The 16715-nt window shown below is 41.8% G+C and overlaps 2 protein-coding genes across 4 annotated transcripts in view; both read right to left on the minus strand.

Annotated features, from left to right (window-relative positions):
- Positions 1-672: 672 nt before the first annotated feature.
- Positions 673-16607, minus strand: PHYHD1 (phytanoyl-CoA dioxygenase domain containing 1). 2 transcript variants are annotated; one of them, XM_042478964.1, is made up of 11 exons: positions 16469-16607; positions 15483-15641; positions 12513-12588; positions 9898-9945; positions 9163-9218; positions 8452-8514; positions 8334-8355; positions 6548-6676; positions 4135-4251; positions 2808-2934; positions 673-1176 (listed from the first exon to the last, which is right to left on the minus strand). In XM_042478964.1, exons 1-11 carry the CDS (start codon positions 16499-16501, stop codon positions 1125-1127), a joined length of 882 nt encoding a protein of 293 aa, XP_042334898.1. In that variant the 5' UTR covers positions 16502-16607; the 3' UTR covers positions 673-1124. The 2 variants fall into 2 exon arrangements, with proteins under 2 accessions (XP_042334898.1, XP_042334899.1); XM_042478965.1 differs by lacking the exons at positions 673-1176; positions 2808-2934; positions 4135-4251; positions 6548-6676 and adding an exon at positions 6696-7956.
- LRRC8A (leucine rich repeat containing 8 VRAC subunit A) overlaps positions 16504-16715 on the minus strand; it is a 46259-nt gene continuing 46047 nt past the window's right edge. Inside the window, exon 5 of one of the 2 annotated variants that reach the window (XM_042478955.1) lies at positions 16504-16627. The gene's annotated coding sequence lies outside the window, so the exon portion shown is untranslated. Of the gene's footprint in view, positions 16631-16715 lie in introns of both variants that reach the window. The other variant, XM_042478954.1, reaches the window with a different exon arrangement.

Raw genomic sequence — 16715 nt, forward strand, 5'->3', positions numbered from 1 at the left:
CATGCCACTGAGGATGAGCACTGGGATGGGAGCGCATGCCCTCTTGCCCTTACCCCATGGTCTCTGCTGCTTGTTGAAGGAACAATCATACAATATGAAAAAAGCAAAGAAATACTCACAGTACATTGCATGCACTCTGACTTTTTAAATCTGACTGGTTCCTTTCAAAGAGCCAGCATGGTGTAGTGGTTTGAGAATTGAACTATGATTGGAGACAAGGGTTTGAATCCCAGCCCAATCATGCAAACCCCCTGAGTGACCTTGGGAAAGTCACAAACTCTCAGGAAGACAAAGGCAGGCCCCCCTCTGAACAACTCTTGACAATAAAACCAGTGAGAGATTTGCCTTAGGGTTGTCATAAGTCTGAAATGACTTTAAGGCACAACAAGAAGGCTCCCTTCCAAAACATGAACTTTCAGCCATTCAAATTATTTCCAGTAGGGTTTCTATCCCATTTTCTGTATTTGATGTGTTGCTATTCAATTGCAGGGCTTTTCAAGGCCTTGAAAACCTTGTATGGAAAATCTCATATACTGTGGAGCATGTCTCTCTCTTTTTTTTTAATGAAAGCTAAAATGGTCAGAGAGAAGGTCACATTCCCTGGGTTAGGCCTTCAGCACCTTCTGTAATACACATGCACACCCTCAAAACACTATAAATCACAAGAAAAGAAAGGATAGCTCCATGTAAGGTTTATTGTGTAGTGTTAGCGGCTGCGATCTTGTAGCATTCTATTTTATTAGGAGTGCAAAGTCTGAATTTATTTGTTTTACTACGTGACTTTTCCCACTCTTCGTCTTCCAAGGAGTTGAAGACAGAGCACATCCAGCAGCCATTTTCGTATGCACAATGTCTGTGCAAAAGTGATGAGACCAAGGTCAGACAGCAGGGTGCGTGACTGAGTAGCCATTAAATTAGGGGGAAGCCCTTCCTTCCAAGCCATTGTTTTGATAATCCTTACCCCTCACTATTGCTGTTGTCATCCTGCCTTGCTCCCAGTCTTTTCAGTTCAGCAGTGAAATGGCACAGACATTGTTAGGTTTAGATCCAAAACAGGACACAGAGAGTGCTGGAGCTCCATGTCTGTGACAGCCGGCCAGTCCTTCATCTTCCAAAGGCTCCTGTTAATTGTGTGTATATAGAGATGGGAAAGGCAACTCAGGGGTAGGTTGAAGCCTGGAAGATGAAAGAGAACCAGAAAGGAATCTATTAGAACATGACAGATTTGCTTGGCCCCAGTTGGCAAACAGAATGATGAGATCTAATGGTTTAATTTGAGAAATTTGTTTTTGAATCCCATAGATCTTGATTTAACAAGAAACGTGATACTGCCTTCCAACACAGCCTTCTTTAACCAGGAGGCACTTCAGATGTGTTGGACTGTATCCCCATCATTGACTGACTGACTAGAGGATACTGGGCTTCTGAGTAGTCCAGTGCATCTGGAGGGCACTGGGAAAGAGTAGGATCCTATTCCAGTCAATCCAGCTATAGCTATATTTGCCTGTTTACAAAAGACTAGCTAAACAGCAGCTGTCTCCAGAATCCTTTACTGAGCCTGTCTGAACAGCAATATAGTGAGAAAAGGGAAGAACAGATACTACATCAGCTCTTCCTTCTCCCCCCAAGAATGGAAGTTACTGTATTAGAAAAATAGATGTGGGGTGAAACAACTTGAAGACACACAACAAAATACAGTAATGCAAATATCCTGGAGATGGGACCCAAGTCTAAAGATGAAATTAATGTATGTTTCATATGTACCTTATAAACATAGCCTCAAGGTAATTTTATACATAGCATTTTAAATAATTTTGGGCATGAAGCCAAGTTTGTGTACCATCAGAAAGCAGTCACTATCTCAGCCACCCCTGTGGACAATTTTGTAATATTTCAGAATTCCAGATAAGGGAAACTCGACCTGTATTGTTGATTTTGGATAAAACGTTTGCTGAAACATGTTCAACGGTTCTTTTCTTTTTGTGGTGTAACAACCCATCTCTATTCTTTCTATGTTATTTCTGCCTCTGGTACCACATTTTCTGTTAAAGAAGTAATACCCGCAAACACATCTACTCTCAGGTATGCCTGTGTTTGGACTTTGAAAAAGAGGAGGTTAGGCACAAGCCAGATGGAATTGGTTCCCCCTTTGGTAAGCCCACTCTCCTACCCCACGAGAGGGCTTCAGCCATCAATGTCAGAAGCCAGGTGTTGTTGTATGCCTTCAAGTCATTTCCAACTTATGGGGTTTTCTTGGCAAGGTTTGTTCAGAAGGGTTTGCCCTGCCATCCTCTGAGGCTGAGAGTGTGACTTGCCCAAGTTTACCCAGTGGGTTTACATGGCTGAGCCGACATTTGAATCCTAGTGTCCAGAGTCATAGTCCAATGCTCAGATCACTATGGATTCATGTCACTATTTTGGGCCCAAAACATAACTGTGTCCTGAGAAGGTAGTGGAGTTGAAGTGCCATATTTAGGGTCTCTTTTCTTGACTTCAGAACCAGTTTGGGGTCCAAACATTGCGAAAAAACAATGATTTTTTAAAAAGGGTAACAGAAGTGGGGTTTAGGGCCACATAGTCAGCAGCAACCACTTGTTCTGCCTATGGCGAAAAGCACTCCCCAGTGACACCAATTACCTTGCTTCCTATCCTCTTGCCACTCCACTTGCTTTCTATACAGTACTAAGTAACATGTTTGGAAAAATAGTTTTTAAACCCGATATATAAGTTAAAAGGAAAGAGCAGTCCTTGGTGAATATGCTTTTGAGATGGCTTCTGTGTTGCAAACTCTCTCCAATTCTCCCTACCAGTTCTCTGGGCTCCAGGTGGTGTCCTTGGCTTCCATCAAATGGAAGGTGTAGACATGGCGGGACCTTTCCGAGACATTTGGTTCGCTTTTGTGGACAACCTCTCCATGGATAAGTACAAGGCCACCTATGCAGAAGAAAACAAAACCAGAGAGTTAGGGAAGTATGTTGGTCAACTGTAGCCAAAACAATTAAGTGATGCAACTGACAAAATGCACTGGATTCCATTACAGCTGGTATCCAATAAAATAAGGTGGCATAAGACTCTTCTTCTTTTAAGTAAACTATGCAGGCTGAGCTCATGTTCTAGGGGATATATGTATATCATGTAGCCAAATCTCCCAATGCTATCCTCCCAAAACTCACCTAGTAAGTAGAGGCCTATCCCAAAAACACCCATCTCTTTGTTGTCTGAGGGCGATATGCATGGATGCATCCAGCTATTTTCCTGCTCACTGTGACAGGCAACTGCCAGCGATGTAAACTAAAGTCAATTTACTCGGACTCAAGTTGCTTCAGTGGTTCAGCCTGAAGTCGACTCTGCAATAAGCGGTGCACTGAATCGACTGGAACCGCAACTTGTATATTTTTAGTGACGAGCTTGCTGGCCAAACTTCATCCAGATATGTTACAACAGAATGGGAAATAGTTTTCCTCCTTTGAACAACGCTTCCAACTTACTGCTTTTTGCCTATTAGTCACATGACAGAAGTGGTATTATTGCTGTCCAGGAAGCCCCTGCTACCTATAGACCCCTGCCTCAAGCCCATTGCCTAACACATTTGCTGTTCCCCTACAACAAATGTGCCCCATGATCTGGGTTTGAGGCCAGGGGTTGAGAGTTACTCAGCAGCCTGTCCCTTCTGCACATCAGAAGATACTTATAAAGCTTTTCCTAGGTGTGGCACGCAAGACTCACCCACGTAGCATGGGGCACATTTCTCAGAGGGGAAAAGCAAACATGTTGGTAATGGGCTTGTGGTGGATGTTGAGGTCTACTTAGCCGCCTGTCCTTGCTGCACATCAGAGGAGCCTTCTAAAGCTTTTGCTAGGAACAGCAGACTTAAGACTCAATATCTTTTGTAGCCTTTGTAGCCTTTTGATGTGTTTGGCCAAGGCATCTGAGCATGCTTGCAGTTTGATACCACTTTAACTGTCATGGCTCAGTACTATGGAATTCTGGGCTTTGTCAGAGAGCTCTGGTACCACTACAAATCCCAGGATTCCATAGCATAAAGCCATGGCAGTTAAAGCAGTGTCAAACTACATTATTTCTACAGTACTTGTTAAACCTTTGTCTTAATCTTTTTTCTTGTTGTAACTTTACCTTTCCCAACAGGCACAGGAACAAACTGGTTATCATTGTACGTCGGCTCAGTTCCAATAAATGTGGTGCATGGTATCGTGCCTGGTGGCGTTCGGACCATTCGCCGTGCGATCCCACCTGAAAGCCAGAAAAAATAGCATATGAGGAAAAGGGGTGGAAATGCCACAGACATTTCTGGCTGTGTGGATGATACATTGGTAAACAGGATACATGTGGCCAAAGAAACTGTCAAGGCTTGTCTTGGGCTTGTAAGAACATACAAAAATGCCTGGATCTGTGCAATGGTCTCTCTCAGATAAAAGTAGTACCCAGCATATTTTAGCTTTAAGCTCTTATTAGCCATTAACTAAGCCATAATTAGATGCAGCATTTGAACCTTTGAGAGATTATTCAGACAATGAAAATAATCTGGGTTGAATCTTTGTTGTTCGAATGCATCCATTAAGGTTTGGAGGCAGTTGCCAAAAAAACCACTTAACCCAGGATAATCAATCTTGGGTTTTTCCCCTGAGTTGTTTTTTTTTTAAGTTATTAAAAGTAAACAACTATGTACAAGACATATTACAACAATAAAGCACAATAAAACAATTCATCTCACAGCTTTGAATTATAATGTGGGGCTCCTTGGGTTCTGTTCAATGTAAGTGGTCAATTTAAAGTTCAATGCTGTTTTCCCCCGAGTTTTTAAAAAGATTTGCATAGTTAGCATTGTGAACAACTGATGCGAATAGACCCGGGATAAATCAGGATAAAATTTTGCATGCCTTGAACGTGTTTCGAATACATCTGTATCGTCAATTCCATCTTTATTCGAGTGCTGGCACATGTGAGCAACGGAACTTGCAGAGATGTGAACTGATGTGGTTCCGTAATGTGAACAACAAACCCTGAATGTGTGAGATTATTCACATAGTCGCGCTAAAAAACAACATCTGATTTAATTTTTCTTCTATAAGGATTCTTTTTTGCGGGGAAATGTGTGTGCAAAGATATACCCTTGAATAGGGTGCAAAATAGCCCAGCCCCTGCATTGCATATATCCTGCATTTGTGATTTCAGAGTTATAAAGCCAAGTGGTTAAAATTAAATTTGTTCTGTTTACTTTTTCCTCAGCAAGGATCTTCTCTCATTGATTCTGTTAATATTTGATGTCTTGCCTGTGCAATGGCTTTTACAGTCCATTTCCCGGCCTCTGCTGACTCAGTCGCAAATACGGACACTGGACATGTTCTTGTAAGTGATTTGGCATAACAAAATTAGTGCTTGTTGTAATTTAAAAACAGACACATTCCCTGACTGCAATCCTGTATGGCTTGGCACCAGGACCTACTCTAGGCTGCGCCATATATCACATCCTCTGGAGCCACATTGCACATTGCATTGTTCCATGCTTTGTGGTGAGCAGGTAGGATCACAGAAGCATCTATGTTCTGTTTGTTGCTGCCGTTGTGTGCCTTCAAGTCATTTCCCACTTGTGGCAAGCCTAAAGTGAACTCACCATGGGGTTTTCTAGGGCTAAGTGTGTGTGACTCACCCAGGTCACCCAGCAGGTTTCTATGGCCAGGGAATTCCAGGGAATGAAACCTTGGTCTCCAGAGTCTAGTCCTATGCTGAAACCACTATACCACACTGGCTCTATGTTTATGTACCCGGCTGCAAAATATAATTACAACAGCACTGAGACTCCCAGAGAATGCCGGCAGATCTTAGCACTGATGTCATAATTTTGCATCTGGCTATGGGGATGTAGCCAAATGCATCTGCAATCTTGTTTGCTCACCATGGGCTCATTTGCCAGAATACTCCAGGCTACCCCCAGAGTATCCAAAACTTTATGCTTTGCAGGGGGAACAAAAGGAATACCAATGCACACAGCATCCACATACACACACAAAAGGATAACCACATGCATAAAGTATACTTAGGTGTGCAAATGTTCCTAACAGGATGGCAGGACATGTAGTGCGCAGGATATGTCTCTTTAAGAGGGAGGCTCAGATTGTAATAGCGACTCTTTCTCCTTTCTAAATGCTTTGGCTTTCTTGGGAAACCTTGTTCAGCACACAGGGATGGAAATCATGCAGCTCTCCAGCTGTTAAACTGGAAGTATCAGCAGCTGCAGCCAGCAGTGCCATTGGTAAGGGATTCCAGAAGTCGCAATTTATCATTATTTGAAGGGCCACATGAATCCCACCACTAGTACAGTATGCCTAACCTCTTCTGTTCTTGTTGTACATTAAAGAAGGTTTTGAAAGTCTCCTATTTCCTGCTCATCTCTGGCCTTGGAGCAAACCAATGACAAAAGCCCATCTCTCACAGTTAATAACCTCCTCTATCCAAAGCACCCATCATCTTACTTTTCTTCAAAGTTGACACAACTGGAGAAGACCAAAGACATATCAAACGGTCTTACTTCTGTGAGAACCAGGGATAAACCATAGGCAGCCGTTCTCTTGCGTGGCATTTTCCAGGGCGATCCAGAGACCTACAACTCTGCCCAGAGGTTGTGTGTGGAGAAAGGTGGCATCCTGATGTGGCGTCACTGAAATCAACAGATAACACACACATACATAGAGAGAGAGAGAGAGAGAGAGAGAGAGAGTTTATATGGATGTAATGCCTAATAGTAATTCGGTTAGCTATCATTAACATTAGTATGCAAAGGGATCTTGTAGAATGTGTAAAAAAAAGTTGTAGCATTAGCTTTCATAGGCTTGGTTTACTTCCTCACATGTTGTTCATGGTATAATAGATGGAAAATCATTTCCCCCAGTGTTGCAACAGTATAATCTACTGGCAGAAGTAGCTTTTTGGGATTTCAAACAGGATAGCTCTATCTGGAAATTCCTGCTTTTCCAATCCACATAGTAACTAGGGCCAACCTTGCTAAGCTTCCAAAATCAGATAAGAACAGATCATGCTGAGGGTTGTACACTAGATGGTACTTTTCCATTCCTTCTAGCATTTCCAAGAAATTAAAACTGCGTCACATGTAGACCAGCAACATCAGTGTGTGGCAAAAGTAATTCATACTGAAGGACATCCAATATAGGAGGGCTGCAGCAGGTTACTTTTGCTTGAGACCACTGGAAAGGGCAAGGTTTAATTTCTATTCCTCTCCTCTCCCCCAGCTGAGCTGAGTGTAAACTACTTTTGCACTTTGGATTCAGTGTGCAGCAATTTGTGCGAGATGAAGACTAAGGGCAAAAGTGGAAGGAGGAGAGAGAAACTGGGACATTTCAAACACAGCTCACAAAATGGGATGACAGAAGATTAATCAGGTCTGTATCAAACTGAGGCTACAGCTGCACTGCAAAAATAATGCAGTTTCACACCACTTCAACTGTCATGGCTCCATCCTATGGAATCCTGGGATTTGTACTTTGTTGTGATACTATTGCTCTCTGACAGAGATCTGGGCTGTTTCCTTCATTCCCCATCTTCAGTAAGAATGTTAGTCAAGTACATGGACTGTTCTTCCAAACCATGGTTTGCTGTTTGAATTTTCACATCAAATCTTGGGTTGCCCAGACTGTGATTTGCAAATCATGGACAAATCTTGGTCCGAGATACTGATTCTGCAATTCTTTGGAAACCCTCCATTTGCCAAACACTGCAAGAAAAGCATAAGTGCACAGCTGAATTGGTGGTAGTCCAATGCATTCAGAAGGACACCAATTTGGGGGAGGTTCATCAACACCCACTGGTAATATTTCTGTGAGGTTTCAGACTGCCCATGCCAGTCTCTCATACTGATGCAGAGATTTTCAGCCAAGCAAAGTGGATATGAGATTTCCCTGCAGGCTGGCACTTTGAAAACCACTGCAACAGAAAAAGCAAAGACAGATTCATGTTCTTTCACAGCATCGCTTGTGTAATGTTGCCCTCTCCTTGACTGTAATGTTATCACTGACAGTGATATTGCTGTGGGATATTGCTGACCATACAGGTTTTAATTCCAGTGTGAACAGTACAAGAGTTCATCATCCAGTAGTCACTGGCATGGAGCCTATCAACCTATTAGCTTGCAAAGGATAAGAGGTTCAATCTTATCAACAGAATTTAAAAGAAATTATTGGTAGTTGTACATGACAAATGCTATGAACAAAAAATGTATTTAATCCTTCTCTGCCAAAGCATGCAGAGATACCAAATGTACCAAAAAGCAACATGAATATTGGTTTTAATTCAAATCTCACCTTCACCACCAATGCCAGGTTGCTGTCAAAGGGAAAGGAAACCGGCATTTAATTGCAAGTAAAAACCTAGAAAGCTAATCCAATTAATACTTTTTAAGCAAGCAAAGTGTTATAGTACCTTGAAAATGTACATGCTCTGTACCACCACTGGGTTCTCCAGACCAATTTGTCTTGCCAATGTCTGTCAAATAGAAAATCAAAGAATTATCGAGTTAGAAGGGACCCCCAAGAGCCATCTAGTTCAATCCTCTGACATGCAAGAATCCACTACGAAAACACCCAGCATTGCAAGGGATCTGTTTTTTTGGCTTGGTCTATCTCCTGAAGACTTGGTCCTTCCAAACATTAACAGATTAATGAAGCAACACCATGGTAGGGTGGCCAAGGGACCACAGGAGGCCTCCCTGGCTATTTTTGTGACAATTAAAACATTGCCCTCTAACCCACTATAGTTGTCCACTTTAATCAAAATACATCCACTCTTGACTCTTAGAGGTAATGTCCTAAATAGGATGTCCTGCTGTCTCAGGGAAAGAATTTATGCCATATGCCAAAACTAGCAAATTGCAAATTGTATAGTCAAGAATTCAGAAATGGAAGTAGTGTGATCTATCTGGGACAGAGAGCAAAATATATGGACTTGCCTTGCAAAATGGGGAGCTGATGGCTGCTGGTAGAAAATTGTGACTGTAGTGTCACTGTTACATGTGTACCAAGTTCAAGTCCCTACGGAGCCATCAGATCCATCGGGTGACCTTACAAGTTGCAAAGAGTTTTTGGGAGAACCATCACATATTTCTATTCCTTCCAAACAGGCTTGCTTACGCACCTGCACTTGTTTGGCATGAGTGACTTCCTTGAAGACAGGATCATAGGCATGTAAGGCTACAAAAGAAGAAGCATGATCTCAGTGCAAGGGGCAAAACCTCTTTCAGGCTAACAGCCAAGCTTAGTTACAGAAATAGCCTTACAGAATCATAGAATCAAGAACCCAAGGGCCATCAAATCCAACCCCATTCTGTTGGAAGACACAATCAAAGCAATCCTGACAGATGGCCATCCCATCTCTGCTTAAAAACCTCCAAAGAAGGAGACTCCACCACTTTCTGAGGGAGTATGTTCCTCTGTCAAACAGCTCTTACCATCAAGACATTTGTCCTAATGTTTAGGTGGAATCTGGACTACAAATCTGGAGACCAGATTCAGACTCTCTCCATGTAAAAAGGAGGTAATGGCAAACCCTCTCTGAACAAATCTTGCCAAGAAAACCCTATAATAGCTTTGCCCTAGGATCTCCATAACTCAGAAACAACTTGAAGATGCAAAGCAGCAGCAAATAATCCTGAATGTATTTGGTGATGAATGTAGAACATGAATGTATGATTTCAGGTAAGCATGTTTCGGATTACAAATAGCAATTCATGTGATGCCATCTGAGAGTAAAGCACACTGCCATTTATAGAAGGACAGCTCAAACCAGCAACTCCTTTGCAACAGGTAGTTACAGTTGATGTCACTCCTTGGAAACCTTCATTCTAAGACACCATGAATAATTTAAACTTACCATGGCCAATTTTGTTAATAGATCTTTCTTTTGGAACAAGAAAATCCCCTAAGAAAACAACAACAAAATAAAATTTAAAACGAATCACGCAGAGAAGATTACTTGGAACATTTGTGTAAAAAAAAGGGTGGAAATCATACAGCCCTACAGATTATTGTAGGACTGCCTCTCCCATCATCCCCAGAGAGCATAATCAAGGGTGAGGAATAAGTAGCAACATCTGGGAAAAGAACATGATGGACATTCTTCTGGTAGAGGCTTGGATATGAAATTCTCTTTCATTAATGGTGATATATCAGTTCCTGTGAGCCATCACACTGATGGTCCAACAACTGTCTTACCCATACATCATAACTACCATCATAACTATTATTTATTGTATTAGCCAAAGGCCATGATAAAAAGCTTAAAATATACAAAACACTTAAGATAAAAAGTACAAAGAGTACAAAAGATCACAGTACAGCAGTTTATTTTAAAAGGTCCTAGTTTCTGAGATTCATACAGTTAAACCTCAATGTAGAATCGCAGCCAAAATTACTCAAAAGGATTCATTACTGTGTATTGGCATATGGGCTTTAAAAATCTTATAACAAATGGAAGCAAACTACCCACATCTCTCTCTCACTCACTCACATAAATATTCATTCATCACACACAGCAGCATCACAATGTGATATGTCACGTGAGGTCACAATACAGCCACTCATGTAAAAGCCCCCAGGTTCTGAGCCCACATTCATTCCCTGCTGGGATAGCAGATAGACAAGAAATGAGGCTCAGGACAGCCTCAATCAGGGTTTCCTCATAAATTTGAAAATTCACTTCTGGAGGAAAAAAGAAGCTTAGAAATGTATCCATCTCCATTTTGAGATGAAGGAGAATCTGGCTTCAATTGGCTTTTAAACAAAATCTGACCAATCTTGTGAATAGCCAAATATGGAAGAAACCAAGAGACTTGCTCACTCTTCTATTCGCTTCAAACATTCCTTGTTTGAGGCAAACGCTGTTGGGCTTGTGTAGACCCAGGCTCCCAGGTAAGTACTCCTGGTGCCTTGCCTTCAGAGAGCAGACTCCTAGGTAAGTGTGCCCCTGCTTGGTTAAGTACCTTTTTGGACTACATCGCCCAGGATCCTCCATGCTGATGGGCTGGGTGATTCCGGCAGTTGTAGTCCAAAATGATGTACTTCCAGCCTTTAGTTGGATCCCATGCATATTTTTAGGTGAGCCCCATTGGGCTGAATTAAGCTAGGAGGGACGTTGCTTTGAGGTGAGTATGATCCTGGATGGCTGGCATTGCACTTGGCCGCCTCCAGACTGCATGGGATCCCTCCCTTTTCTGTCTGTGCTCCTCTGAAAGGCTAAGGCACCTCTCTGCCTACTGAAGAGGGGCCTGGACTGGCTTGGAAGACCAGAAGGAAGGAAGGAAGGAAGGAAGGAAGGAAGGAAGGAAGAAAGGAAGGACTCAGCGAGCTCTCTTTCTACTGGACTCTTCTCTGGATTGTCTGAAGAACCAGCCTGCCCATCCTTTAACCTGGCAGTGCAGGCTTTATGAGCTGGTTGCCTGAATTGGAGCCGAGAAGGAATTTTCCCCTGTTGAGCCCAAATTGGCCCCGGGTCAAGACAGGTTTTTTTGCCTTCTCTGCACTGCCTTCCTCCTGAGCTGCATCCCTTTGGCTTGTGGCTCAGGAGGAGTTAAAAGATGGGACTTCTCAGGCAGAAGAATGGACCTCATCATCCTAGATCAATAAAGTTGAAGGAAATGAATTATAGTCGTCTTTTTGTTATTCTTGCTTATGGGGACATTTTGTACAGTCTGTGCAGAGAATTTCGTTTTCGGCCAAGTAGACTGATCTGGGGATTTTGGTTGCAATTCTAAGCAGACTGACTTGGAGTAGGTTATGTTGAACAGAGTTTGATTTATCGGGGGGATGTATGGGGAATAGAAGTACCTGTCCTATATGATGTTCACCCCTGGTGAAATACCATCCTTCTATGAATGTGTCATCAGAGAGGAACTGGAAAGCAAATGCACACTGAATATTGTCTTGGGGATATTTTTCACAGTCTGTGCAGAGAAATTCATTTCAGGCCAAGTAGGACTGAGCTGGGGAGTTTGGCTGCAGTTCTAAGCAGAATGATCTGTGAGTAACTATGTAAATGTTCATATAAAACCTTTAAGTATATCACTTTACCACTTCATCCTTGTAGTTCACAGACTCATAGAGTTGCAAGGTATCCTAGGGGGTCTTTTTCATAACCAACTTGGTTTGAACCACAGTTTAAACTAACCAACATGATCTAAACCATAGACCAACCTGGTATAGACCAACACGATTTAAAGCATAGTTTAAATCAAGCAGATTTAAACCCTGCTTTAGACCAACCTGGTCCAAACCAACACAATTTAAACCCAGCTTTAAACCAACATGATTTAAACCATAGTTTAAATCATAATCCTCAATTTAAACAGGTGTATTGTGTGGCTGGATGAGATTAAGATTCAAAGACAGGGTGCCTTTCAAAATGCTACAGCTGTCAAACAAAATCTATGGTTACTAAGCTCTTTTTCAAACCAGTGCATCTGATTTCTAGGTATAGAGGTAAATTATTACCTTTTCCATCGAAAACACCTTTTTCAAAAAAGAATCTGATTTTATCTCCACTGGTGAGGAAATATTCAGCACTGCCCTATTGGAGAGCAACATGAAAATAAAAATGTTAACATCATAAAGGACATCGGTGTTATTTCTGACAACATTTCATGGCAATTGTAGGACTACTGGCAGCTTGATCCCAGCAGAAGAATTTGGGAATTAGAACCTGCATCAGACTATTCTCTGAACCATGAAGGAGTTTGGAGGAAGGATAAACAATCGTCCATGTGTTTCCTTGGAGTACAACTCCCATAAGCCCTACCCAGTACTGTACATCTGATTGTCAATGATGATGGCAACTGTAGTCCATTCCAACTACAATTGCCTTAATGTTTAATTTATAAATAACTTTAGCATATATACTCGCTGGTATAATGAGTTTGGGCATTGGACTATGACTCTGGAGACCAGGATTCAATTCCCCGCTGGACCATGAAAACCACTGGATCTGACCTTGTGCGAGTCACACCATCTCAGTCCCAGAAAACCCTGTGAGAGGATGTTGCCTAAGGGTTACCATAAGTCAGAAAAGCCATAAGTCAGATATGAAAGCACACAACAACAACAACAACAACAACAACAACAACCCAACAACTTACAGTACATGCTATATATTTAAGGTATCTTTTCAAAGGCCAAGTTTATTTCAAAGACTACAAAGGTTATCTTCTGCCTCTGTTCTCTTCACAACAGCCCTGTGAGATAGAAGATCCTAACTGGCCAACAGTCTCCTAACAAGCTTTGAGATGAATTAAGAGTTTTAAATCCATGTCTCCCACAGGCTTTTTTTAAAAAAATACACTCACCACTAGCCTACACTGCCTGTATATTAAAGGCTGAGAAGATAAACAAGAAGGAAAGCAATTATTCTCAATTGTTCTGCAATGAAAGGTTACAATGGCCCCATACAGACAGGCCAAAATAAAGCTGCTTCAGGTCACTTTGGAGGTATGCTGTTTAAATGATACATGTGTACTATGAGTCTGGAAGCCATGATGATCCAGTCCTAAGGACTAGAGCGCAGCTTTGGCGCAGCTTCCGGACTCTTCATATGCATGCATCATTTAAACAGCATACCTCCAAAGTGACCCTAAGCAGCTTTATTTTGGCCTGTGTCTAGGGGCCAATCCTAGCTGAGTGGCAAAGACTGTACCTGCATCTTTTCCCAGTAATAGGGCAGCATGGGGGAAAAAGGGAAAGATAGAGAAGCATTATTTTATCATTAAAACAAATCTCATATTTTTTAAAAAGGGTTTTCTCCCCTAAATGCAGACCCATGGCAGAGAAAGATTCTTACTTTAAGCAACCGCAGAAGATGCCCGACTGGAGAGTCATATCATTCTTGACATGCACTTGGTGCAAATCCCAGGTTGTACAGTAGGCTCCCAAATCATCAAAATACCTCTACATATACTGGATAACAAATCCCATCATTCCCAGCCATCTTACGGGGCTGAGGAGTCTTAGAGTTACTCAGTCTGTAGTATCAAACCTGAGTTTCCAATGGCATAGGAAATACTACTGATTTGAATGCCTACGATGGGTTAACTATGAAAGAGGGAAGGCTGAGACATTTAACTGAAACAGTGGTCTTTATAACAAAGCTAAAAAACTTATCCAGGTTACAAGAGAACAGGGAAAACAAAACCCAAGTCTGCAGTGAACATGCTTTCATGTGACATAGTATGGACAACTGCAGTTCCCTAGATATTACTGAACTTCAGGTCCCAATGTCCCCTTAATATGGGATGAGCCAACTGTGGTAGGAGTTACAAGAGAGTCCAACAAGATCTGGAGGCTTGCATTTTGTCCACCCCGATATAAAATAGAAAACGCACACCATCAGCCTTTATAGTAAATTTTTAAAATCTAACGGTAACAGGGAAAAGGTTTATATGATCTGAAGAGAAACACAAATATTTAATAACATTTTTCTTACTGGCGGCTTGACTTGAAATAACTTCATCTTGGAAAATAGGTAATGTAATGTTAGAGAAGTGGTGGAAATGTATATGGGACACTTGGTTGTTTGAGAAACTACTGGGCAATAGAAGAAAAACAACAGGAGATGCAAAGCAAGGCTCCTTTATTGAGAAATGGTATCCATTTATCAATTTTGTAAACCCAGAAACCTACTTGAGACGACCACCAGAATACCATCAAGCTCTTTGGAAAGATACTCAAACACTTGACGGAGACACTGTTAGAAACTCCAAAACCAATATTCAAAGCCAAGGGATGCAATATCCATGGGATATATGAGAAATAAAAGCTTTAATAACCACATATTAATTGGGCAGGTAATGGCTAGTATCAAGTTGTAGTTTATTCCTTATTTAGTAGTTGCTTTCAACCATCTTGTTTGTTTAGCTATATAAACTTGTAATTTGAGGAAGATTTTAATTCTAATTAAAAAAAATTAAAATCTAGTGGTAACACCAAATGCAGATGAGAGGAAGTAAACTCAGCTCTACAAAAGCTCATGCTGCCAATGTCTCTCTTTCAGATAGTCTCAAAAATGCTGCAAGATCCTTCTATATGCAGATTTTCCAGACTAACAGGACCATGTCTTTAAAAATAACTGTTACAGAATGCTGATTATAGCTTTACTGTAACCAGATCTACTAATGTATTCTTGCATGTGTTTTTCAGACACAGTATACAGGTGTGCTGCAGCTAACAATGCCTCTGACAAAGAACCTTCTCCTTACAAAATCTTTTTATGCCCACTCAGCCTTCCCTTCCTCCTTATCCTCTGTCTAACTGCACACTTTTAAGCAGCATCAGCAGTGCGGTGAAGGAGGGTTGCATACTAGAGCACAGCTTTGGTGCAGATTCTGATCTCTTAAGATGTGTGTGCCATTTAAACATCATACCTCCAAAGTGACCTGAAGCAGCTTTATTTTGGCCCTTAGTCTCTCTTTGTACCTGAGCCTGTAACTGTTCCTCTTCCTTGGTTGAGAACTGTATTCGGCAGTAAGGCGGCACATCCATCTCAGCGACGATCTTCTGGATCTGGGCCCTCATCGCGTCACACGCTTCGGGGCTGAAAAACTTCTCCAGGACAAGGAAGCCATCTGTGTGGAACTGCAAATGGGAAGAAATGTGCTCATTGTGGGTCTAATAGCAAATCTCCCTAGGCGTCAAGATACTTCAGATATATCATAAGGCAGTGATGGTGAACCTTTTACAGACCAAGTGCCCAAACTGCAACCCGACCCCACTTATTTATTGCAAAGTGCCACGTCCCTCTGGCTTTCTAGTAAGAAACTTTGGCAAACTCTGTGCTAGGGCAACAGCATGTGTGCCCACAGAGAGGGCTCTGAGTGCCACCTCTGGCATGCATGCCATAGGTTTGCCATCACTGTCATAAGGTATGACTCCCTGGAAAATATTACAATGTTGGGCAGAGAAGAAGGCAGCAGGAAAAAAGAAAGTCTGTAATATACTTATCAAATTTGCATCAGAAATAACCAGAACAGAGAGGCAGAGAATGCTCTGTGACTATTAAAATTCCCATCCGTCTCCATATAAACTTGCAACCTTCTTGTTTAAGCAATCTTTTCCTTCTAGACAATCCCCTGCCATTTATAGAAACCAAGAAGATTATCTCTCGATGGGAGGAAAGGTGATTTTGGACATAGACGCAACCGACAAGAAGAAAGAAGGTGGGAAAATAAGAAAGGTTGCAGCCAAGAGGGACAGTTGTTTAAGATGCTTTCAGGAAAATGTTCATGCATCAACAAGTACTGTAGAGCTAAAAACCAACAAGAAAATCACTGCAATTGCTGAGGCTGGGAGGGGAATTTACTGTATAGGACTTGAGTTTGCAAACATAGATCTTTGCCTGGTGGGGAAGAGCTGCTGGAATTTTACAACTTATTATTATTGATTAGTTCATCCCCTTTCCTTACCTGATGGATCTGTTCCTGAGTTACAGTTGCCATTGAAGGCCAAATGATGAATGTGAAAGAGACCGGGTGTCACTGAGCCGTTCTTTAGTGTCTTGTCTAAGGAGTTAATCCTCCACTCTTCTGCACCCGTGATCCTGTCCAGCAGCACCATGTGATAAACTGCTGAGAGGACACAGACATTCATGCAAATTGAATTTTCTCAGGGGCCCCTTGGGTGGACTTTGACATCTCTTTGGACTCAATCCAG

This window comes from Sceloporus undulatus, chromosome 7, assembly GCF_019175285.1.
Source record: "Sceloporus undulatus isolate JIND9_A2432 ecotype Alabama chromosome 7, SceUnd_v1.1, whole genome shotgun sequence".
Lineage (NCBI taxonomy): Eukaryota > Metazoa > Chordata > Lepidosauria > Squamata > Phrynosomatidae > Sceloporus > Sceloporus undulatus.